The sequence below is a fragment of the Prionailurus viverrinus genome, chromosome C2 (genome assembly GCF_022837055.1).
Source record: "Prionailurus viverrinus isolate Anna chromosome C2, UM_Priviv_1.0, whole genome shotgun sequence".
NCBI lineage: Eukaryota > Metazoa > Chordata > Mammalia > Carnivora > Felidae > Prionailurus > Prionailurus viverrinus.
This window is the reverse complement of record NC_062569.1, coordinates 148,461,942-148,486,917: the sequence shown is the minus strand read 5'-3', so window position 1 is coordinate 148,486,917 and position 24,976 is coordinate 148,461,942. Positions and strand designations below refer to the sequence as shown.

Genomic DNA, 24,976 nt, shown 5'->3' with positions numbered 1-24,976 from the left:
CATACTCTGAGGTACTGGGGGGAAGGGCTTCAACGTTTCAATCTGGTGGGGGAGGGGGACACAGTTCGCCCCGGGTGAGGGGGGGGGGGAGGTACAGTCAAGGAGTTTGAACAGCAGAGTGAGACGTCTACATTTTTGTCTTGGTTGCAGAGCTGGGAAAGGTCCGGGCCGTGTTTCGGAAGGATCGCGGTGGCAGCTTCACGGAGGCTGGGTGAGGGCTGTGGCCCCTGAGAATGGCGGCATGTTTGGAATCACCTAAGGAGATTTAGAAGGCCCGACGTCCCTGTGGTAGCCCGGACCAATCAAATCCACCTGGCCGGGGTCCCCCCCGGGCCTCTGTAACATGTGGAAGCTTCCAGGAGGCTCCCACGTGCAGCCCAGAGTGAGGACCACTCCATCAGAGGGAGCCCCGAAATCAAGACACCTGGTGCGGAAACGGAGCAAAATTCAGAACCTAGATCTGTCCAGGCTCATGCAGCACAAGAGCGTCACAATTGTTGAACCGATTCCAGACCCAGGTGGGTCCCTCAAGCGGCTTGTCCAAAGGGAACTATGGTTGTAACCCAGAATGCCGTCCCTCCGTCCATGGCCTGGAGCTCAGACAAGCCTCTGACGCTGTGTCCCTGGAGGTCACACTGCCGCCACCTGACCCCCAATGCTAGGCCTAGAGCTCAAAAAGGTCACTCTGCTCATCGGCCTCCTTGAATCGATGGGACAGCGGAGTCCACAGGTGCACGGTGACTTCTGCTATCAGGAATAAGCCCTCCGCTCTTGTTGTCTTGGGAGACGGAGACCCACAAGAAAACCAAAGAGTGGGCCCGAGGGTGGCCGGTCCCCGTTTCTCTCCCCACGCGTTCCCGAGAGACCTGGCTGTGAGGATGGTCTGGTCCATGGCGCCCGAGGCTGTTGGGCCGGCGGTAGCCAGGCTGGGTCAAGGCGGCTGTGTCTCCTCTGACAGTGACCCTTGGCTGGCCGGTCCCGGGACCCAGCTCTGGCGGTCCAGCGGGGCAGGCATCCTCCTCGTCCCAGTGGAACTTTCTTCTCGAGGGTCTAAGCATAGCCCGGTCCCCTGCGGTCTCTCCTAACTTGGCAAACTGACCCCGGTGGGACACAAGAGACAACCTGAGCCCGGGACATTTCCTGCTCATTTCCAGCAACTGCATAGCTGCGCTCAGGTCCCTGCTTTCATGGAGCTTCCATTCTAGTGGGGGAGACAGAAAACCAAATACACGCATAAATATATGGTAGTTAGGGCGGTTATAAGAATGATGAATGACAATTCTTTTGACTACTAAGCTCATTTCCAGTCCCAGGGTCTTCTCACGTGAATTTATCTTTTAAGCCATGGTGGCTTCCCAAACACACAGCTTTGTGCAGGGTTCGAGGTCACATGCAGCGCAGAGACTGAGCACCGATGTGTCCTTTCCTTGCAGCCTAGATGGGGAGGAAGGAGTGAGACCGTCCACACAGGGCTCCTGAACGACCGCCATGGGCGGTCACGACATGCAAGGGTGCAAGGTAGGCGCTGTCCTCTGGTTCATAAGCTACCGGGGAGATGGGGCGTCGCACAACAATCAATCGTACAAGGGGAGGAGGTACCACCGCTACTTGTAAGTGCTGTACCTGTGTGGGTCTTTGTGGGATCCGGCCTTGCCCCCCAGGGAGCTCACAGTCTTGGGCGGGAGATGAGTATCTGCGTGTCTGTGCGAGTCTTAAAATCCACTCATCTTCACGTATGATGAGTTACTAGCAGCTCAGCAAAGAGCTGAGTCACGGCGAGTCGGTGGAGCTGGGCTGGGCAGCAAGGAGAGGAGGAGGGGGAAGATGGGAGGACCAAGGTGGAGAAGACAGGGAGGCGGGGCGGGGAGGGGGACGGGCTGTAAGGCGGGGAGGAGACTGTGGTGATAGCAGGGAGGTGCGGGTCGGGTAGGACGAGACAAGCACGGGTGGGGCCGGACAACGGGTGTCCACGGATCCCAGACCGATGACACTCTGGCAGGTTGAGTGATGGGATCTCTAGGTGGGGAAAGGCCCCGTGTCCACGCTGTCCACACTGCTCATTTCCTCCCCAGTTCACACCCAGCATGCGCGGACCAGTGATGCAGGTGGGCATTTCCATCAAGTGGTTTGGAGGTCAGAGGAGAGGGTTTTCAAGAGGGCGTCTTGGAAACCCACTGCAGCAACAGAAGCCTGGACCGCTGTGGAGGGTCCTCACGGTTAACTCAAAAGGGGGCAGAGAGAATGTGAGATCGGGACGGTAGCAACTAGCTCTGGAAGGGGCTCAGCCCAGGGCTTCCCCTCTTCAAGCGTCAGGGTCCCCTCCTGCAAGCTGGAGGCCCATGTCCCCTGCACCTGCCACACCTTTTGGTGTTAGAAACCTGGAAGGTGTTTGGATGACGGCAGCCGTCTATGGGTTCCACCAGCAACTCAGAAAGGAAGGCGCCAATCAGGGAAGGCTTCCCTGAGAAGCGACGACTGAGCTACGCTGAAGACGAAGCACAAGGAGCTCTCAATGAGGAGAAGGGAAGAGAGGGGTCCGGCCGGATAGGCTGGAGAAGGGAGCAGATCAGGCAGGGCCTTGAGGCCCAACTGCGAGATTTGGGCCATTATCACTGGGAAGCCCTGGATGATTGTTAGCAGATTGCAACTTCCATTTTTAAAATAGCTCTCTGCCCACGGGGTGGAGAAGAGGCTGGAAAACAGTGAGATTGGAGCAGGGACGGGTTAAAAGGCTGATGGTCCTGGGGCGCCTGGATGGCTCAGTCGGTTAAGCGACTGACTCTTGGTTTTGGCTCAGGTCATGATCTCACGGTTTGTGGGTTCAAGCCTTGCATCGGGCTCCGTGCTAATGGCGTGGGATTCTCTCTCTCTCTGCCCCAACCTTCCCCCCTCCCCCCTCAAAATAAAGAAATAAACTTAAAAAAAAAAAAAGAAGGCTATGGTCTTCATGCAAGGACTGGAGAAACTTGGTCACCCTCAGGGCCTTTGCGCTTGCTATCCCTCAGGCTTGAAACATGTTTCTCCCTGACCTTTGCCTGCCAACTCCTCTGCAGTCAGACCTCCACCTCTCCACAGAGGCCTTCCTGGGCCATCCCATCTGCGATAGCCCTGGCCGTCAGTCACATCCTGGCCCATTTCATCCAGCAGCAGCTGAAATGACTTATTTGTGAGCTGGTGTTTTCCTCTGGCTCCTACAAGCTCCATGAGAAGAGGTGCCCGGTCTGTGTCTCACTGAGCACAGCCCTGTCACCTGGCCTCGTGTTCCTTGGCCACGACTCTCCTCTCCGGGAGTGCAGGAGAGGAGGTGCTTGCCAGGAAATGCAGGCAGGCTGGACCCCTCCTGGTCTCCCAGGAGCTGTTGACACAGCAGGGTGGAGGGGAGGGGCAGGGGAGGGAGGGGAGAGGACTGGCAGATTACTTCTGCCCCTTGAGGATGGGGTGAGGGCTCCTACCACGAGGGAGCCCGTGACACTGGAGGGTCGTACTGAGGACTCAGATGTGGGGGTCTTCCCACAGCGGCCTCAGAAGGACAAGGTAATGCCCCACAGAGGAGAGGGTCATCCTGGCTTCCACTTCTCTGCTGGGACAGATCATAGGGTTCAAACTCTGCCGGAGGCTTGGCAAACAGACCAGACGCATCCCAGACCCAAAGCCGTGGATGCTGAGAGGCATGTCCGGGTGTCCGCGACGGGGCAGGAGAGAACTCATCTCCCAGTCTTTAAGTGTGCTGGAGACGGCGCTTTGGGGTGCCCCCCACCCTTGTGACACATGCCCCTTATCCAAGCTGTACGGTTGCTTAAAAACAAAACACAAAGAACAAAAAGAACGAGCTTCTGGCACGTCTGGGGGCCAAACATTCCAGTCTTTCTTTGCTGGCGAGAGAACACAAGGCCACAGAATGCAGAGATGAGAAATAAGGGATCCAGTGACTCAATGCATGTGTGACAGGTTTATTGTGGGGCGCTGCATGGGCCTGCCAACCGGGTCCACGGACGTGACATTTAGAAGCCTCGCACATTCCATTTGCTCTGTCGGCCTCCCTGACGCCAGCCGCGTTGAAACACAGGGCAACTTCTCCCATTTGCCAAGCGTCCGCTGACGGGGCTGGGTGTCACCGCACATTGAGGGAGCATGAGGAAGGTGCTTACTCCAACACAGGTGGGCCTCCCACTACTGGAGAAAAGGGGACCCCGATTTGTGCACAAATGAATGAGATGGCTGAAGGTTTTAAGGAAGCTGTCCAATCTTTTCTCTGCAAAATCCCTTATCTACAAAAGCACTGCTTTCTGTAAAGTCTTAAAATGCACACAACCTTCTGTCTCGGTTTATTGCAAGAAAGGAGGAAGCCAGTTAAATGGATTCCTTCACGCCCAGGACCAGGTGCAAATGCCTTTTCTCTCCTGTAAGAATGACAAGAAGGCTATTGTCTGTGGGGGGGGCTTACTACCTGCTGGGTACAATTATTATCCCTCCATATGTAAATGAGGAAACTATAGCACAAAGGGGTTAAGTCACTTGGCCACAATCACACAATTAGGAAGTGGGAGAGCTGGGATTTGAACCCATGTCCCGAACCACCACCCTGTATCCCTTCCTGGCCTCTATAAAAGCCCAGGGTACCGTTACGTCGGACTCCTCCATCGCCACTATCTGCCTACAGGAAAATAAAATACTCCAAAACTTTAAGAGAAATGGAATGAAATATTACCCTGAACTTGTAGACAGGCCGTGTGAGTATCTTTGGCGCCATGTTTTTCTGGCAGAGGCCAGCCACGGAAATGGAGACGCTAAGGCAACCGTTCTCGGGGTGGCACTGAGCACGGGCGTCTCTGGCAAGCCTGTGTCTTTGGAAGATCCTGCAGTGGGGGTGAGCAGGACTAGAAGGGTTGAGGAGGCGGCTGCGTCCTGAGCCTGAGCACTGAGAAGGTGCCACAAGGTGCTGGCATCGGGCAATAGCTCCTCCACCCCCCCAGCTATGAGTGAACCACACACGGAATGGCCTCCACCTTTCCACACAGACAGTCGTGGTTATGGGAGGCGGCTGGTGCCGAGGTGCTGCTGTTCTCGCGTGGCACAAGGTCAAAGGTCTAGCCAGGGAGAGGGGGAGGGGCCTCTGAGAACGACATGCTCTCAGCTCACAGCGCAGGGTTAGTGCGCACGGCTGGCTCTCCCTGATCTGGATTCCGTGGACCGATCGGGGAGCGGGGGGAAGGGGGAAGGGGGGGAGGGATGGGGGTGGGTAGGCGGGTGGCATCTCTCTGCATGCACATGCGCGCGTGCGCCCACCCCTCCCGCCCCTAGACCTCCCCCCACTTTCCTGGTGGGGCCTGGAGTGTGGCGGGTGGACCCGTTGAGCTCGAGTGTGTGTGACAGGGGACCAAGAAGGGAGGGGGCAGCACAGGACGGAGAAGGGGAAGAAACCAGGGGAATCAAGTCGTTCAACGGAGTGAAAACAGGCTCCTTGATGAAAAAACGTTAAAGTGCTTTTGCCCCTTGTAGGTCACTCGGGAGCAACTGCACGAAGAGGAGGATCTGCCCAACTTTAAAAAACGACGGGCAGAGTCAAGGGGACACTTCCTCTTTCGAGGCTTGCAACATCACCCTGACCTCAGGTGCGGGGCAGATGTGGGAACCGCAGCGGTTGGCCTCAGCCAGAATCTTCCATAGCGTGATGTGTCTGTTTTCACCACCCCACCCAATATTACCAAGCTAAAGACGGAGGCGTGCGCGAGCGCACGCACACACACACACACACACACACACACACACACAGCCTGTTGACAACGTAAAACAATAACCTGGTAGTTTCTGAGAGGTAGTGTGTGTTTAACAGCAAGTTGCCCTGGTATAATTTTGTAGCTGATTTTCACTTTTGACAAACAAAACCTTTTAATTTTTTTGTGAATCAAATCCTATCATTTAAAAATGACCGGGGAGGGGCGTCTGGGTGGCTCAGTTAAACATGGGGCTCTTGATTTCAAGCCAGGTTCACGGTCTCCCGGCTCTTGAGATGGAGCCCCAAGCCCTGACAGTGTAGATCCTTCTTGGGATTTTCTCTCTCCCTCTCTCTCTCTCCCTGCTCCTCCCCTGTTTGTGATCTTTCTCTCTCAAAATAAATAAACATTTAAAAAATAATAAAAATTAAAATGTCCAGGGAGTTTTTAAAGAACTTCCTTGGGGCGCCTGGTTGGCACAGTCAGTTAAGCATCTGACTCTTGATTTCGGCTCAGGTCATGATCTCACAGTTAGCTTGAGCTCCATACTGGGCTCCACACTGACAGTGCAGAGCCTGCTTGGGATTCTCTATCCCTCTCTCTGTCCTTCCCATGCACTCTCTTTCTCTCAAAATAAACTTTAAAAGATAGTAAAAAACAAACAAACAAACAAACAAAAAACAACTTTCCCCCGAGTGGCAATGGAACCCTTTGAGATGGAATAACTACCCACCAGGAAACATTCTGGAAACCTGGCTTTTTGTGTGTGGAATTTTCTTAAAGAAAAGCCCAAGAGAATTCTGGCCGAAGTGAAATAGTGAAATATTCACATACAGTTATCGTGATCTTTGACCTCATTGTGTTCCCCTATCCCACCAGATCCAAAATATCAGACATTTTGAAGACTTGGGTTGTTTTTTTTTTTTTTTTTTTTTTTTCCTGTGCATTTTGGGACCACTGGCAGTCAATGTAGTTTTTCATAAAAATTCTCTTGGGTGTTTTGGAACTAAAAGGAATGAATAGGATTAACGTATACTTTTGCTAGAAGAAAAAAATGAATATTCACTCTCAGGAATTTTCAATTTGCCAGGAAGCAGGGCTGTGATTTGTTGGGCCCGTTCCCCAACTGTGATCTGGGTGGCTGCCTCCCCGACCCCGTGCCAGGGGTAGACCTGGCCCAGAGGAAGGTTGCCACACCCTGGCATCTCTGGTCCTTGGCCTCCTTCACAGACCAGATGAGCGACAGACCCCAGGAGCAGCCCCTCCCAAGAACACAGTTGCTGCTGGGAAACTCACAGCTAAAGCAAAGGGGCCTGCAAATGTACCTCGGTATCCTCTTGGGGGGGTGATGTGGTGTGCCTGGAACGGAACCCCCAGTGCCTCTTCCTCGTGTATTAATTGCTCAACCCACTCGTTCAAACAGACATTTCTGAGTACTTAACCTACTATATGCCAAGGTGGGCATATAGCATATTGAGCAACAGAAATTGCGGTTTTATAGGTGAGAGGTGGGAATATTGGTGATTCCATGTTTTAACCTACTACTGAGAGGGTTTTCTTAAGCTGGTATTACCAGGGTTTTCTTCGGATGGGATCAAAGAAGGCATAGAGAGAGAGCCCAGTTGCCATCTGCTTATGGGAGTCTGGATCTGCCCAGTTCCCTTCCAGAAACAGGGCAGACACCAGTTTCTGCCATATGTGTAATGGTATAATATTTTTTACTTTACAAAGGGAAGAATCCTTCCTTTACATCCGCTTCTCCAGGACACCCTTTTTACGCAGAGGCAGTCCAGGCTCTGGCCCGCTGGCCGCCACTCTGTTCCCGCTCTGCAGCTCTCTGGGCCCTGCTCTGCAGTGCAGAGAGGCAGCTGGCCTTAGGAAGGCAACTCAAAACTGCAAAAGGAGGGTGATCTCATTTGGACACGTCTTGTCCATATGGCACTGTACCCACAGATCAGTTGCAGATACATTCACATGACAAATCGGCACCAATTATGAAATTAAATGATTTAATGACCAGCTGTTTTTGTTACACCACTAAAAAAAAAAAAATCTGACATCTTTAAACTCTGGGGCCAAAGGAGATACCTAGCATCACTTTGCTAACTTAATTAAAAGATGCTTTTTCTCTCCTTTATTCAACTTCCTGTTAAGCAGATTTTCTGAGAACAGGACTAAAAGTACTTTAGTACCAAACTGCATACAATGGGGAATAGCCAAGAAGAGTATGATCAAGTCTAAAATATAGAACCAAGATTCTGGGACACTTTTGACGCCACAGATACAGAGCATGAACTTATTACGTGATTAAGTTTACTCAACAGTAGTTACGGAACAAAAGCAGCGACTACCAGCAAGGCACCTATGTTAGCCGTGAACAACCAGGTGAACATTAACCACGGTGGCCAGTGGGTGGGACTGGGGTTTCTCAACCTTGGTACTGGTGACATCTGAGTCCAGATAATTCTCCGTGGTGGGGGTGGTCCTGTGCCCTGCAGTGCAGTTCACAGCATCCCTGGTCTGCACCCACTAGATGCCGGTAGCATTCCCCCTGGTTGAGAAGAAGTGGATCAGATGGACACTCTATAATCAAATGCAAACCAAATGGTTCGAGGGGGAAAGAGCATGTCCTGGGGAACAACCTGTGTCCGTTCACAGACCAGAAGGAAGCCTGGAGGAATGATCTATAGAGAGGGGATTGTAGAGAGAGTTACAGAGTGCACAGCAGTACCCACCTTGACAATGTGTCACTTCAACCAAACTCAAGGCTGGAGAAGAAACATTGGCTTATATGGGGGAAGGGCTCCTGGGCAAGAGATGGGGCTTGCTGTCTTGATCCTTGCTCCACAAGTGGGGGGCAGGGAGGAGGTTGGGGACAGAGATCTCTCCACCCACCTCCTGGCCTTTGCACGTCCTGACATCTGTGCCTAGAACAGCCACTTCTCTTTCCGGCTTCATCTGGCCCCTAGTTCTTTCAGGTCTCAGGTTAAATATCACTTCCTGCTGGGAGGGTTCTCTGACCCTCTCCCTGCTGCCGCCCTGCCCGCCCCAACTGGACGTCCTGCTCAGTGGTGCCTTGCAACCATACTTCCAGCACAGGACTTATCACCTTATCACACACAGCCCACATATATTTACATGTACTGCGGTAGTTTGGTTTTCTGCTGGTTCTTCCCATTAGAACACAGACTCCATGAGGACAGGGACCCTGTCTCCAGTAGTGACTGAGCAGCACACTCTCCCCGGAGTCCTGTAGGATGCTGGACACGTGATGGATCCCTCCCCCCCCCCAAATAGAAACCATTGTTCAAATGAAGGGCAGAGGAGGGTCGCTAAGTGAAGTTCATGATCGGAAGCAAGTGCATGGTCAGCAGAGCAAAGCTTCTTCAACACATACACTGGTTTATTTCTGCAAAGGCGACAAGACTGGCGTGTGCGAGGCAGAAACGGATGGCGGGGAGCAGTATGGAAGCCGTGAAAGTTTCCATCTCCACCCACAGGTTCTCTGGATGTTCATCAGACACTTATTATGATACATCTTTCAGAGAAATGTTTTGTACCCTGAGTCCAGTCACACACCTGTCAATGTATCAAGGACGTGCACCAAAAGCCCGAAGAGACAGTTAACCGCTCAGCTGCGCGGTAGTTCTAGTCTTCAAAACCCGTCTTGTAAGGGGCCATCCTCTACTCCTTGATCAGGGAGGAGTGGATAGCAAGGTGGGGGCGGGGGGGGGGGGGTCAAAGAAGACTCCGCGAGGAGCGGATGGCGTCTGTATCTCAAAGCCCAAGCGTCCCCATGGACACGTGGGCAGCTGGCCCCGGCTGCCATCTAGTCTGTCTGGATCCCCGTCACCACTGCCAGGTTCCAACATCAAAACACAGAGACATTTCCGTCTAACTTTTGTATGAAGAATTTAATTATCTATACACGTAACTAATCCAAAAGGTGGTATTACAGTTGTTAAAGCCGCAGGTTTATGTATTTATATATCTTACATTCATATCCATGAAAATACTGGAGCGCAAGGGAACAAGGGGAAGCAGCCCCCATTCTCCGCGCTGTGTGAGCGCGGGAGGGGCTCTGCACAGACGCCCCCGAGGGAGGCGTGAAAACAGAAGGTGACTTCAGGTTACAAAGGCATTAGTGGAACCGCGAGACTGTGCTGAGGCTCCCCCCACCCGGTGTCCTGTGCTGTCAGCAGCGGGCATTTTTATTGAGAGCTTCCAACTAGTGTTTAAAAGACACCACATGGCTTCAGCTACAACACATCTAACACATACACGGACCATGAGCTCCGTTTCATATTAATCTGCAGAAATCCCACAGTCTAGTTAAAAAAAAATGTAAACATTGGAAATTAATTGCAGGGAGACTTCTATACATTCTTTCTTGTCAAGAAAATTACGTGTTCAAAATCGGTCATTCCGTGAAAAGTAACTGGAATAAAAACTTCATGTAACAGAGACTAAGGAGAGATTGTAGATACTGTTGATCGTGACAACCTCAGCGGCGTCGTCTACTGATTTTACGGCATGAAAACACGCAAGATTAAAAACCCCAAACAGAAAACACCAACTCAACCAGATAAATCTGAGACCGAACAAAAAAACACAGGTGCTTTCTCCTGTGGCTACAAGGTCACTGTGCAAAATCAGATTAATGCAATATGATTAGAGCATCGTACAAGGTGGTAGCTTTCGCCATGGGAAGAACTAAGTTCTTATGTACAGGATGTATTATTACATGCTCGGCAGGGTACATCTGATACACACGAACAAGCGCCAAACACCTTCCGTTTAATTGGGGTCGTTCCACACGGCTTTAAAACAGATACACTGAATTCCTCTGCTTCCACAGCAGGGGGCGGGGGAAACCCAAACTACACAATGTCGTTGGTAACACTGGACAAAATGAACAAAGAAAATACATCAAGTCTCAGATTTATGGACATTTGGAACATTTTTTTTTTTTTCCATAGCACACGCAGAATTCCTTGATAGTGGGTCTTTTTGCAAAACCAAAATGGCAAAGGAGTAATTTATTGATTTTTATTAAAAGGCTAAAAGATATTTTTAAGAACACTTTTAAAACTATCGAAAGCACCTGTGCAAAGGTGGGGGGGAAGTCAATTCGAGTCACTAGGAAAGCCACAAAAGGACCCACTACCCTGTGTAATTTTGTAAGGTTTGCTTCTATCTCTGCAAGTCATAACTCGACATTGTCATCACGTGCAACTAAGGTAAAATGAGGTAAACTGCTCTGCAGTGAGTTCTTCTACTCAGAAGGCAGTAGGTGATCATGCTGGAAGTCACATGATCAAGGCTGCATCTCCCATCATCCCTCTGGGCAGTGATATGGGATAGTGGGTCTCTTTGAGGACTTTCAAGCCTGAGGGGGGGATGGACAACATATGATTCCTAGAAAAAGGAGGAAAACAACACATAAGCAAAACAAAACAATGAGCAAAATTCAAGCTAGGAAAATGAGTCAGGCATGTCAACAGCATGGTGCCAAAATGATCAAAAAAAAAAAAAAAAAAAAAGGAAAAAGGGGGGAGGGGAGGGAGGGGACATGCTACAGAAGGAATGAAAAAAAAAAAAAGAAAAGAAAACAACCCCACAAGATAAAAGTCTTGCATTACAGAAGGTCTTCAAAGAGACTGTTGCGAATGCAGCAATGGTCTAGCTTTACGTTCTGCAAACAAAGCTCGGCAGAATCAGAGCAATGCTGCATGTTTTAACCGTAAGGAACCAGACAGGAGAGACAACGGAGCCGCTCAGGCACTTACATTGCTGGCTTGGGTCCATGTCTGTGGTCAGCTTCACGTAGTTGGAGGGGAAGAGCCCCACTTGTCCATTGACTTCTCCTTTCCACCAGTCGGGGTCCTCCTTGTTGAGGACGTTGATGATCTGGCCCTTGTTGAAGGCCAGTTCATCGTCGTTCTGGGCGATGTAGTCGTACATGCCGATCACCTGGCACACTGCGGAAGACACAGGGCCAGGTGAGAGCTGCCCGGCCGAGAGGCACACGGAAGGGGCCACTGGGGGTCATCAGATATGCCCACGTGTTAGTGCTGTTCTTTCGGGACAGGGCAGAGCGAGGGCAGCAGAGGAAGATGGGTTAAAAACCAAGACGACAGCAAAATTTCACATGGAATCTTTAGTTTATATAAACCCTTCCTCTTTCTCATGTGGACTTGTCAGCAGAAAATTTACACTGATGACTGAACGCTCATGGAATCATTTCTATTTGAGCGGAGGGGAACTCCTTAAAAATGCTGACTCTGGAAGCCGGGTCAGCCGTGCATCCCGTGCATCCCGGGGACTTTGCTACAGTTCTCTGCTTCCTTTCTTGCTTCTTCTTTTGTCTTTTTAAGGTGGAAGGTAATTATCATCTGATCTCCCCACAAACCCAAATCTTCCTGAACAGTAAAAATCCGTGTTTTATTCTGCTCTTTGTGTCTCAAACTTTTGTCTCAGAGGAGAAATTTCCACATTCGAGAATAGTTTCTCTTGTCTCTTTTTCCCTCGAACCTATGGGCGGTTAAACTGCCTTCGTTTCCTGGCATTATCACACTTTAGATAAGACCATACGGTGAGGTCGTGCCCCTAATTAATCTTTCTTAACCAACCTGTATATGGGTGTAGGTTTTTCAAATTCTCCAGCTAACTGACTCACGTCAGCAAATCCTTTCTGTGGGTTTCAACCAACCTGATGACAGGGACACTGCCAGGCCTCCCCCCAAGGTGGGGAGGGTGGGGGGATCCAGCTGGCACCACACCCCTCCGCCCACACGAGGCCACAGCTCAGGCAGAGAGGCCCAGCTGGGGCTAGGCACAGTCCCGGTTTGCCAATCCTTTCGTTTCTTGCAAAGGCTGCCAAGTGTGAATCGGATTTCACCGGGATGTATGGCAAGGACACGAACGAAAATTCTGCATTTTCCACAAATGCCACCCAAGAACTGGTAGCTTTAAAGACCTAAGGCAGAATCCTGCTCCCCTGACCTCACCCGCCTCAAATATTACCAAAGCATCTAATTTGGTCTCTTCGGGCAGAAAATAGCCAACCGGCTCAGCCTCAGTGCCCTCTGTTCTTTTGAGTCCTTTAGGAGAGTGTGTGCAACATCCTGCCCAGTAAGCGAAGCCCCTCTGTTCACAGGAAATGTCACAGGGGAGTTATTTTAGTCTTCAGTGAACAGCATATTGCAACCAACAGAACCCCGTGGCCTCCAGCTCTATCTCCTGACCTATTTAGACCCCAGCCATTTATGTTTAGGAGCTCCCTTTTGTCCCCTCACCCCCTCGCCCAAATCCCAAATTAAATAGCTGGAAGGAAATCAAGAGAAAAATCTGGCTTTAATGCCGCAGCATTCATGGCTGCTTTAGGAAGAGGGTTCCAACAAGGGCCCTGTTGTACCCAGAACAGCAAAGCTGCTTAGATACTTGGTCCTTTTGAAAAACATATTCCAGATCACATTAGTTGGGTATCAGTCCCGGCAAGCACAGGAAGTGCTTACAGCAGATGTGAGAAACAGTCTAAGATACTTCGGGCGAAAACCGACTGGAAAGACCAACGTGACCTGCAGGCCGTCTTCCAAATAGAGATCGTAAACCACCTACCTGCCGGTAACGCCTTCGGCTTCGGTGGCTCCGTTGGAGTGATTTTGCTCGTCCCGGGGCTTAAAAGTTTTACATAATTAGCAGGGAACCAGCCTATCTGGCGCTTTTTCCCACGTGCCTAGTAAGAAAATAATTACATCAAAATGTTTAAGAGGCTCATGATCCTTCGTGATGAAGTTTTTGCTATGCAACAGAGCACTTGTACAGTGTATAGAAAACTGCAAACCAAGTGGCATTAACACAGTAGAATCTCTCACTTACTTACTAGATTATGCAACGAAAACCCCGTAGCTGAAATTCAAATCGTGGCAGTCATTGGTCAGCAAAGCCTGGAGTGTTTCTGCACGGGCTGGGCTGTGCGGATCACAATTCCGTGTGATGTGGTATGTCCTAGCTAGAACCCTTGCTCGGGCAGCGCCGGCTCTGATGTGTTAATTTCAGGTAATGTAGAGATTATGGCAAATGCCAACATGACATACGGATTTCACAGGAATGAAAGTAGTAACCATCATAAAATACTACTAATCACAGCAGGCCACACTTACTGGTGCTTTTGATGAGTCACGTCCTGCACTGAGCAGGTTACATGTATGTATCTGCACAATGCCGGAAGGGAGAATCCTATTATTTCTCCCATTTCGCAGATAAAGAAAGTGAGGCCCAGAAAAGTTAAGTGAGTTTTGGCGTTATAAGCTAGTTAGTGGTAAGTCCCTATTTACCCTCACGCCTCATTCTTCTGGATGATACAAGGTAACGTACTGTAATATTTACAGGACATAAAGAGTCTCAACTTGACATTGTTTTCAAAGACCATCAGGCCTCCATGACGGCTACAGCCATTTCCAGTGCCATTCTTTTCTCCTTCGCTTCCATCTGATTCAACACAAGACCCGTTTACTGAGTGTTTACATGCTGGGTGTTGTCGGAAAGGGATAGCCTATGACATGGGGGAACGGATAATAAAGGTGGTGAGCTGAGACTTGCAATTTTTGACTCACTCTGTGAGATGGAAGAGTCTAGCTGAGAATCTTGAGCAGTGCTATGACCACGCAACTACACCAATGGCAACAGAGAACTCAAACTGGTTTACCCGTGTGCACACGTGCATGCACACACACGCTGTATCTCTAGAAGCAAGACTCTGGTAAAAGCAGTTGCTTTTGGAGCACGTGGGCGGCTCAGTCAGTTAAGTGCCCGACTTCAACTCAGATCATGATCTCATAGTCCGTGGGTTCGAGCCCCGCATCGGACTCTGTGCTGACAGCTCAGAACCTGGCGCCTGCTTCGCATTCTGTGTCTCCCTCTCTCTGCCTCTCCCCTGCTCACGCTCTCTCTCAAAAATAAATAAACATTAAAAAAAAAAAAAGAGCGGTTGCGTTTGAGGATGGGGTGGGCAGGAGACACTTTGCATCCCCTTTTGCTCACTGCTGCATTTTACTTATTTTTTATTACTTTTTCAACATTTTATTTTTAAGTAATCTCTACGCCTACCTTGGGGCTCAAACCCACAACCCCGAGATCAGGAGTCACACGCTCCACTGACTGAGCCGGCCGGGCGCCCCTCACTTTTGAATTTTCAGCCATGTGAATATATTACCTATTCCCAAAATAAGAAAATGAAGCTAAGAGATAAGAAAGCTTCCTCTACCTTAACTCTGCCCTCCCACCTGCCAACTTATTAAGAGGGATACATCTGGGTTACTTGTAGAACGCAGATCAAATTTCCCTTTCCTTGTGCTCTGACAGACTTCATGCCCTTGGCTGAAGGGCTAAAGCTTTTATTTTTACAGGGAATCCGCCCACGACGGCAGCCTCTCATTTGCAAGCCCCCACGTGTTCATCTGTCCAGTACCCGCCACATGGCTTGCAACGACTCTGCCATGCCCCTGCGGCTTCACAAGGACGGAACACAGAGCTCACTGGCAATTTCTTCATGTGTGTATCCAGTGAAAGTGCCAGAAGCCCTCCATGCACGGCAATTCACCCACTTTACTGTGGATTGCCAGAACGGTTCAAAACTCTCTTCTGAGCAAGGTGCCAGGAATGTGAGGATGAAAAACTATGGTTGCCGCTTTCAGAAAGCTGATAACCTACATGCAGACGGGAGAAATGTGTGTGAAAAGCTAAGTAATGACATCAACATCAGTATTAAATACCAAGAGTGGTGCGGGCATCGGGACCCCACCATCATTCAGGGGAAGAAGAGGTTGCTGCTGGCGGGATGGCCACAAAACTTCCGGGGGAGGTGGGATATGGCCAGCTCTGGCGGGTTGGGGGAGGGCTGGGAGACAACCACGCATGGGGCCCGTTACTCTCAGTGAGGCTAAGAGAGTCTAGGGGAGTCACCTGTTTTCAAGAGAGCAAACCACCAAATGAAATGGGGCTGGAACGGAGATGTCGCTGATGGTTGGGAAGATGAATAGGGGAGCGGCTGAGAAGGGAAGAGGAGCACCTGGGGGCAGCCTGAGGCGACACCAGCACAACAGTACAAAGAGGAGTGGGTCCCGAGACCCCAGGGGTCAAGGTCAGATTCCTGAGCCTGTAAGGTCAGTGTGGTCAGCCCTGCTGGACGGGTTTTATGGCTGCCCACCAGCCAGCTGCCCGAGACGAGTTTAACCTCTGGCTCTACTCCAGGCAAGCTTTTCATTCCACCCAAGACACGTTTCTCTAGTCCTCTGGCTCACCCTGCACTCTGCTGGCACTTGATTTCTTAACTTGCTGCCCCATAGGCACAGCTCACCACAATATACAGACCTTGCCCTCCTTGGCCTTGACAAAACGGTGAATTGAAGACACAGGCACACGCACACACACACGGGTCTAAAAACGTTGTGTTGTACAGATGTGGCTTTCGTATCACACCTTATACTGCTACCGATGATGAGCTCTGCTTCTATAATGCCGTGACACTTGAGATGTCACTGTAGGCGTCCCTCATCATGACTTCTCATGCTACCAACCCTCACTATCTGAACTCAGGGGTGAAAACAAATTTGGATAAGTCTTTCAATGAATCCTTAGCTCTCACAACTCTGCCACTGGCTGTCCGAAGCTCAGAAAACAAACACATAGGTTCCGATGGTGTGCACTCTCCCGATATCCACACGCAGGACGAGGCAGTGCGGGGTTAGCTGTCCTTTGCGATGAAATCGTATCCCTTTGAGATTTTGCATATTCAGCTTTGGACGGAGGATTTTAAACACAAGGAAAAGACACTAACTTGCAGCTCTCCTTCCCACCATCCACCTGGGTTCTTTTTTCGGATCAAAATCAGCTGACCAGGGGCCAGGGTGAGCTGCTCGGGACCCGTGGCAGTGTAGCAGGCAATCACCTGTGCGATTTCTGGAAAACAAGACCAAACAGCGCAGCGCAGCGTTATGGTCAGAAGAAGAGCTCCTAGGAAGACATAGCCACCTCCCGGGTTCACAGATTAACGTCATCAAAGCCACTGCACTGGGCTGGCTTTCTACTAAATGAAGATGGCCCACTCAGTCACCCCCCCCATTCCATGACCTCCAATCCAAAGGCAGCAATCCAGGACTCGGGTGGCCTTTTGGTGCTGCTGTAGGACTTCCTCATCATCTCTCAGAACTCACTGACCAACTTCCCTCCGCGAACCCCACTCCTGTGCCCAATTCTGGCACCTTCTGTCCCAGCCCCGCCCGCAATTACTGCGAATGCCCTGTCGCCAGCAGCTGGGCCTCCTTCCTCCCCAGCCCGCCTTCCACCCCGTAGCACACAGTTCACTCGAGGGTTGTTAAGTGAATGAAGGAACTCACGTGGAGCTTTCCCACCGGCCAAATAAGTAAACAGAGAAATCCTATTTTCTCCAGAAACTTTTGGGAGCGTGGCACTAGCTGATTTACATGTTGTGGCTTTAGAAGCTCAGCCCCACCCACGTGACCATTTTCTTTGTGGCTCACATTTTGAGGGTGATCCCTGAATATCAGGTAGGAATCATGTCAATGCGCGTTTATTTCTTTTTATTTCGAGTTAAAAAAAAAAGGATCTGGCGTTAAGAGGGGAATTTTATGAATAAACAGTTCAGCACGGAAAAAAAAAAAAAACAAAACGTAAACAGTTCTGTACTTTCCCTGAATGTTAAAAATCTCATGGGGAAAATTCCAGCAGCACCACAGACCAGGCTCTGAAGAGTACATTTCTACTGGCACAGGAGGTCGAGTACGAAAAGACAAAATCCTTCTCTGACTAAATTCTGGCGTATCCACAGTGACTGCTTTCGGAACTTCTCGAAGCAGTGAGGAACAAACTGTTCTATTCCTCCGTGCTCTCTCCCCGTCAAAACAGATCTTGACAAAAAGAAGGAATGAGGTAAAGAAAGACGACAGAAAGAAAGGCAAGAGGTCTGACAGGTATTTCCCCCTTCTCTAAAAGGCACAGTAGCAACAAGCCCCCCATGACCCTGTTCTGCCACCAGCCTCCGGCCACCATGCTAGGAGCGCCAGGCTGTCAGGGGGCAGGTCTGGCCCTGCCAGATGCTTCAGGGAGATCAGGGGAAGCAGGACGGAGGCCAGCTTACACACCTTGGCCCCAGCCCTCCCTGGGAAATCTGTGCTGGGGTAAGAATTCTCCTGTAACTCACCAAGGACTAGCTCTAGATTCCAAGAGTTTCTGGTTTGGAGAGAGTCCCAATTAGTGTCCTATTTGGCCTCAGAGTTTCCCGCTCCTCAAAGGACCTGGCAGGCACAGCCAGCAATCTGCCCCAGCATTCTTTTCTGTCTTTCGTGTCCCTGAGCAGCTCGTTGGTTTTAGGATAACGTTAAGCCCATCTGGACCCTTTGGAACGGCAATCCAAAAGGTAAAACACTCACAGTTAAAACACAGATTTGACTCAGGTGTTCCAGTATCTGGAGTCTGACTAAAATCCTACGACAACTTGAGAGCCCACTTTTCCGGGTAAACCTGTCTGGGGCGGACCACGACACGAAGAAGCACCAGATCCCCTCAGCCTGGCAGGAACTCTTCAACCCACCATTTCCTACAGAACCTCACGGCAAAAACGCCCAGATGACCTAAGTGAGGAAGGCGTGCCATACAAACCGTGTTATTTCACATCTGTTTCTTTCACGGTGCTCTTTGTAGCACATGTGAGTTTGTTTACATAAACTAAAGTCCTGGATTCGGAGGGATGGCTAGAATTTTGTGCCTTCAATGTGTACCTGAGGCAAAGCAACCCGTGGGCTTCCAAATTAAAGGGACCTGCGCTTTGCAGCTCTTTGACTCTTCTCCACTAACGTCGTGGGACGGATTGTGCTGTCAGGAGAGGAAAAGAGTGTTCTGGACCTACCAAGAGGGTGATGAAGCAGCGGCTGAGCCCAAATCGTACAGCTCCATGAATTACAACTTCCCACCACATTGCCTGGCTTACTTCTTCACAACCCAAGAACGTTCTGTCTAGCAATGTCCCTGCTCCCCAGGTGTGAAGCAATAGCCATACTGCATAACCGTGTATACGTTATTAACGGATTTCAAGAAAAGGATCTACCCCAACCACTCCTTGGAAAGGTCCTTCTGTCTTTCTTTTTAGGCTTCTGGCCTCTAATGAACAAAGATTCAGGAGTAACTGTCAATTACATTCAAAACATTGAAAAAGAAGCATCAGGGTTTGTAACTTACCAGGTTTTTTTCCTAAACTCCCTGTTTTCCCAGCAGTTCCAGAGCCCTTAAAACAGAGCAAAAGGTCTCATTTGCATACTGCAGAGTTTTGGTCATGCAACTTAAAAAACGATCAACGATGACACAAGCCCGCTCGAGCCCCTAAAGCCCCCTGTTCATTCTTGGGAAACACAGCAGCACTGTATCTCCTGACATCAGATGGGTACCAGGAAACCATGGGACAAAATAAGTACTTTAAAACACACAGCTTTTACCCTCTTCTTTAGGGAAAAGGGAGCAAAGTATGTGGCACTGTAGGATCCCAGCGGGCTCAAGTTCTGTCTGTATATAGCATACTGTCCCTGGGTCAAACCAAACAGGGGGTGCCAGGCGAGGAAGACTGTTAGTCTGTGTCCTAAACACTGAGCTCCTGCTTATATTCAAATGGTTATTCAATATTTCACACACAAAAAACTATACGGGCTGCGAACATCTAGGAGCCCGAAATCCAGATTTGCTACATAAAATATTAATATTTAGCCACATTTTTTAGAGGTTTCTTTTTTTAACAACGGAAACAGTACAGTGGCAATTCAAACACACCTTCCCCCATCCCACTGACACCTTTATCCAAAGAGGCAGCCCCTTTCCTGTGTATCCCTTCCGCTCAAATCTTACACTGCTTAACACTGAAATTCCTCTATCAATGCTGGATGTACAATCCATAGAAACAGACCATACTTTTTTTTTTTTTTTTGCAACTACTAATTGTTCCAAAAGTGCTCTGGGGTTGAATTCCTTTATGGATACTCATGGAATTTTAAACCAGCTGAACAAGCCAACAGAGACCTCGAGTCAGAACAGGGGCCAGACTGTAATCTGTCATTACAAAGTGCTTTATTCTGAATTGATTTTCGTCCTCGAGTCCCTATCTGCCAGTAAATTAAGTTTTCCAATCAAAACAAAACAAAACAAAACAAAACAAAACAAAACAAAAGGCTTAATAAAGTAAATGACAGTTACTGTAAGAATAAAAACATGTCATTTATCTAACGTATCATAGTCTCTTTATTTGGGTCATTGAAATTTAATAACCATTTACCGGGGAAAGTTTGAGTTACAAGTTTCACACTGATTATGATTTCTGTATTATCAAGATGTATAATACCAATCTCCTTTCCTATTTTTATACGCTGCGTATCAAAATAAAGGAACATTAATGACATAAGATTCCAAATGACCAGTTACTTTCCCAGTACAGGCTTGTAATACGCTCTCCATAGTCCATAAAAGGAATAATGCAATTGGCAACACCCAATGATAGAGTCCAAGTAGCTTGAGTGTGCTCCCCCACTTTTTTTTAAAGTAGGCTCTCCACCCATGGGGCTTGAACTCACGACCCCAAGATCAAGAGCCACTTGCTCTATCCACTGAGCCAGCCACGGGAGCCCCAGTGCGCTCCTTGTTTAACATGACAGCCGCACAGAAGCTAAGACAACTCAGGAGATCAGGTTCTGTCCTGGCGCCCCTCAAGAATGCAGGAGAAAAGCCGCCCCAGGCCATGTGCCCCAGCCCTTCCCTTACAGAGAAGGGAAAAGCCAGGATAGGACAGACACTCCCATGCCCAGAGGGCAATTCTGGTATCTGAGGCTGGGTCTGGTTTTAGCAGGAAATTTTCCTTATACACTGAACTCCGTGTCCAAGGAAAATGAAAGAGCTGACTTTTTCGATGTTTTCATCATTATGAAATAATGTAGCTCACTCAATGTTTGTCCAAAATCTTTAGCGCTGTTAGTTCTTCTGTGGCTCATAATTTAAGACTGTGGTTAAAAAGCACCTTACGACTCAGCTTACCTTTAAAAATGTCAGTTTTTTTTTCTTTCACTTATTGATTTCAGATGTTTTTTTTAATAGAAGACTATAATTTATTAAAGTAAAATATAAGTAATGGCTTTTGTTTATTAATTGAACCAACAGGTAGTCACTTGAAAAGTCTTCATGCCTAGTAACAGAAACTGAGTTTAGTTGTACTTTTTCCCCTGTACCCCTGAAATACCATCTGTAGGATTCTTACTGGATCCAACTGGAAGCCTGGAGAAAAGCCTAATTCTCCCCTCTCCAGGTCTGAGGAGGACAATTCGCTGGCTGTCCTCTTGGACAGAAGTACTGTCTACCTGGCTTCTGCCATATTCTCCAGGGGTAGGCAAATGCCTGCAAACCCCTCCTGGGTGTTTCAATAAGCTGCTTTCAAGACCACAGCAAAAAAAAAAACAAAACAAAAACAAAAAACCCCAAACAGCAAAAATGACACTCCCTGAAAAAACAAAACTCGAGCAAAATACAAAGTGCTCCTGGGAACTGCAGGGAAGAAGGCCCATGAACAGGCTGCAGTGTGGGGCCAGGCTCCTGGCTTCCAAAGCAGTTGCACACACGGGGCCTGTGGACCAAGCCCAATTTTACACCCTGAGACTGGCATTCAAATGAGAGAGGAACTCTCTCCACTGGCTTACACCTGAGAAAGGAGGTGTGGGGGTGGGGTGGGGGAAAGCCAGTTCTTGTTGGTTTATTTATGTGCAATGGCTCTCTGTTAAATGAGTACAGTGGTTTACCCTGAAATTCTCCACTAACTTGACATCGGCCCCTACAAAGCTAGGCTTCCAGTACTCTGGAGGCCCACCCCATTCCGTTAAACTCGCACCACTTCAAGACCACTTGTTATGCAACTGAATTTTTAGGGCCCCATGTAACAACAATGGGAGCCATTTCTGATTTATAAGGACAACAGCATTTAGAACATATTCAGGCCCTGATCAATGGGTCTGAGACCTTAAGGCTTAGCCAAAAGTGTATCGATCTCTTAGATCTTGTGTCTCCCTAATGTGTAGGCAAAATATAAATTTTGGAAACTCTCTACTGCCCAATGTTCTAGGGCCAGTATCACCCACATTCTTTTGTTGACATGGGCAAAATACTGCTGTGTTGTTTTCCTTCGGGTACCCCAGATCAGTGCTCGTGAAGACCTGATCAAGAATGTTTACTCCAGGGGCGCCTGGGTGGCGCAGTCGGTTAAGCATCCGACTTCAGCCAGGTCGCGATCTCGCGGTCCGTGAGTTCGAGCCCCGCGTCAGGCTCTGGGCTGATGGCTCAGAGCCTGGAGCCTGCTTCCCATTCTGTGTCTCCCTCTCTCTCTGCCCCTCCCCTGTTCATGCTCTGTCTCTCTCTGTCCCAAAAATAAATAAACGTTGAAAAAAAAATTTAAAAAAAAAAAAAAAAAAAAAAAAAAAAGAATGTTTACTCCAAATCCTAAGTCAGTCACATGTAGGAACAGAGATGAATACTGAACATTAACCCAGGTGACGCAGACCAGCCTCCTTATATGCAATCTCCACTTAGTCCCAGGGGGTTCTTCTGCTTGTGGGAACCCTGCAGCACCAAATGACAAGTTGAAACAATTACAGGTCACTGTATTTGCTGTCAACGTCCCAGAACTTTAGCAAAACCCATCAAAGTGTTCCACCGTCCAATATCGTGACTCCCTGCAAAGAGAATCACCGCACCGAAAAGGGGAGGAAACAGTGAATGTGGGTTTACCTCTGAATCTTTAAGCCTCACATAGTTAGAAGGGAAGACTCCAGACTTGTCGCCCACTGTTCCTGTCCACCAGTCACCATCTTTCTTGGTAACCAAAATCACATCCCCTTGCTGAAAGGTTAAATCGCCTTGCTCAGAACTCTCGTAAGTGTACATGGCAATAAATTCTGGTGGGGAGAAATATTGAGATACGGAGAGAGCTTGATTGTTTACAGAAATCCCAGACAGCTTTGCAAATGCAAGTTTATGAATAAGGAAGTTAGGGTAAGATCCATTCAAGAGAAAGGCTAGTCACAGATAAAACAGAGTTGCAGAACACCCTGGGCTCTAAATTCCCAAGTTACACATAAAAATTCAGTTAACTGTAGACAGGGAGACAATTCCTGGGAAGACCCAGCCACGGGAACCAAAGAGCCGACCGCATGTTTACCGACACTGAGTACCAAGAGTGAGCTACCATTTGATGTCATGATTTTAAGTGAAAATGGTTTTTACGTTTACTTTTAACTAACATTTACTGAGTACCCGTGTTGTGCTGAGTGCTGGTTTAGATGCACCAGCACACAGGATCTTGTACACACATCAAATGTCTGTACTTCCATTTTGAGGGTATCAAGTCACAATTTTGGAAAATTTTTAGATACAGTATATCCTGCATGTAAATTAGACACAGTTCTTTTCATTATTCAAGTGCCCGAGTGAAAACTTATGCCCTTTTGTGCCATACACACAGATGGGAGGAAGCTGTTAAAACACAAAAGAAAAGATGTATACTATTTAGTTAAAAATGGGCACCTACTTGTCATTCAAGTGCATAAACAGGTAGCGGACTGACAGTGAAAGTAATGTCTACTCAATCCCAGAAAACAGGCAAGCCTTTCTGAACGAGCTGAAAATAAATCTCAGTTTCTTGCATTTTATTATTCAAGTCTTAAAAAAATAAGAGTCAATGTTCTTTACCCCCTTGAATGTGAAGGGTGTGCATTCCAGAGGAAATTTTTCTTTTTGGAGGACAAACAGTTGGTTTTACTAAGGCTTAGAAACCGAATCACACTCTCCGAAAGATCACTAGGTGCAACATTCTAGACACTACACTAGGAACAGAGTAAGATTTATAGAAAGACGGACCTAAGTTTCTCGCTTCTACTTTTTCTTCATCGTATCCTAGGCCTTTTGTGTATGTTTTTAAAGGCTTTTTTTTTTTTAATCACCTTTTACCCAGAAAGTTCATTTTTATGATGGATGATGCAGGTTTCTCACTAAACCTTCACGTGGAGCCCTTACATTCACAGCCTACTGTTAATTACTAGGCAGAAATTCAGTATGGAGGAATCCTTTTGGCTAATTATAAGGGCCTCTGCGGGAGGTACTAATGAAAGCTATAACAAACACAAAAAACCACAAACACCCTAATGCGTGTGCTAACGTGGGCAGCTCTACAACGTGGGAGAGCCCTCCAAGGGCGGCCTCAAATTCAGCAGTGCTGACCTGCGACTGCTGGCGAGCACGGACCCCACGGCAGACACAAGGTCATCCAAATGTGCGAGGGAGAACAGAAGACTTTCTGTCTTTAGTCCTCCAGTGCTGCTAACACCCACCTCCACAGTGAAAACGTGGAAAAATGATTTCCCACACACGGAAATCAAAGTCTGGCAGTTTTGCTAAGGACATTCTTTTTCTCACTAACATATTCCTTTTTCTAGTTTCTCAATATTCTGACCTTTCCCTTTTCATTTTTCTCTGTTCCTTGCTCCTTTGCTCGTGTCTGGCCACGTAAGATAGGATCCCTGGCAAATCCAGACTTTCCCCAGTGATTCTTGCACTGAAAAGTCACTTGCTCAAAAACAGATCCGCATTTTGAAGTAACTTGCAAAATGTTTAAGAAACTTCAGAAGCATGAACTCTGGCTGAACTTGCTGCTGCACTACGGGATACCAAGGAGACTGCAAAGACTGTGGCATTGCTTGCCCTGCTATGTACCCAGGAATCTGAGGCTCCCACAGGGCTCCGTGAGAGCTGGGAGCCAGGACGGTGGCCACACAGTGGCCCTCAGACCCTCCTCTAGAGACGTTTTAACACAGGGCACTGGCCGTTCCCATGCCAGTATATTCTAAGAGCTGTGCCAATGGACAATCTAACCTGGTTTATGGTTTACTTGAAATGGGATTACCTTTAGTTCAGTATTAATAAGGGGCCCGTTATTATATGTAAATAGCTTTTCTCAGAACTTCAAATGCCAACTGCTCCCGCATGGCTCCTGAATGCCCTCAGTCTCTCCTAGCATTTCCTAATGCACCTAAGTCACCTCACAAGGGATGTAGTCATTGTCACCTAAGATTAGAATTTCTCTTCTGTTACTCAACTTTAAACAATGTGTTGGCTCACCTGTGACCTATATGGTGGGGCCTCAAGGGATGAGGCCTCTGCACAGGTTT

At 48.5% G+C, this 24,976-nt stretch overlaps 1 protein-coding gene across 4 annotated transcripts in view; it reads right to left on the bottom strand.

Moving 5' to 3' along the window:
• ITSN1 (intersectin 1) overlaps positions 1-24,976 on the bottom strand; it is a 219,826-nt gene that overhangs the window by 36,340 nt on the left and 158,510 nt on the right. For 2 of the 4 annotated variants that reach the window (XM_047874628.1, XM_047874629.1), the window contains exons 24-29: positions 22,542-22,708; positions 18,972-19,017; positions 16,555-16,676; positions 13,335-13,452; positions 11,504-11,695; positions 9,610-11,132 (exon numbers count right to left, since the gene is read on the bottom strand). In XM_047874628.1, the coding sequence (XP_047730584.1) occupies positions 11,131-11,132; positions 11,504-11,695; positions 13,335-13,452; positions 16,555-16,676; positions 18,972-19,017; positions 22,542-22,708 (647 nt within the window). In that variant the 3' untranslated portion in view covers positions 9,610-11,130. Of the gene's footprint in view, positions 1-9,609; positions 11,133-11,503; positions 11,696-13,334; positions 13,453-16,554; positions 16,677-18,971; positions 19,018-22,541; positions 22,709-24,976 lie in introns of those variants that run through there. The other 2 variants (XM_047874631.1, XM_047874630.1) reach the window with 2 other exon arrangements.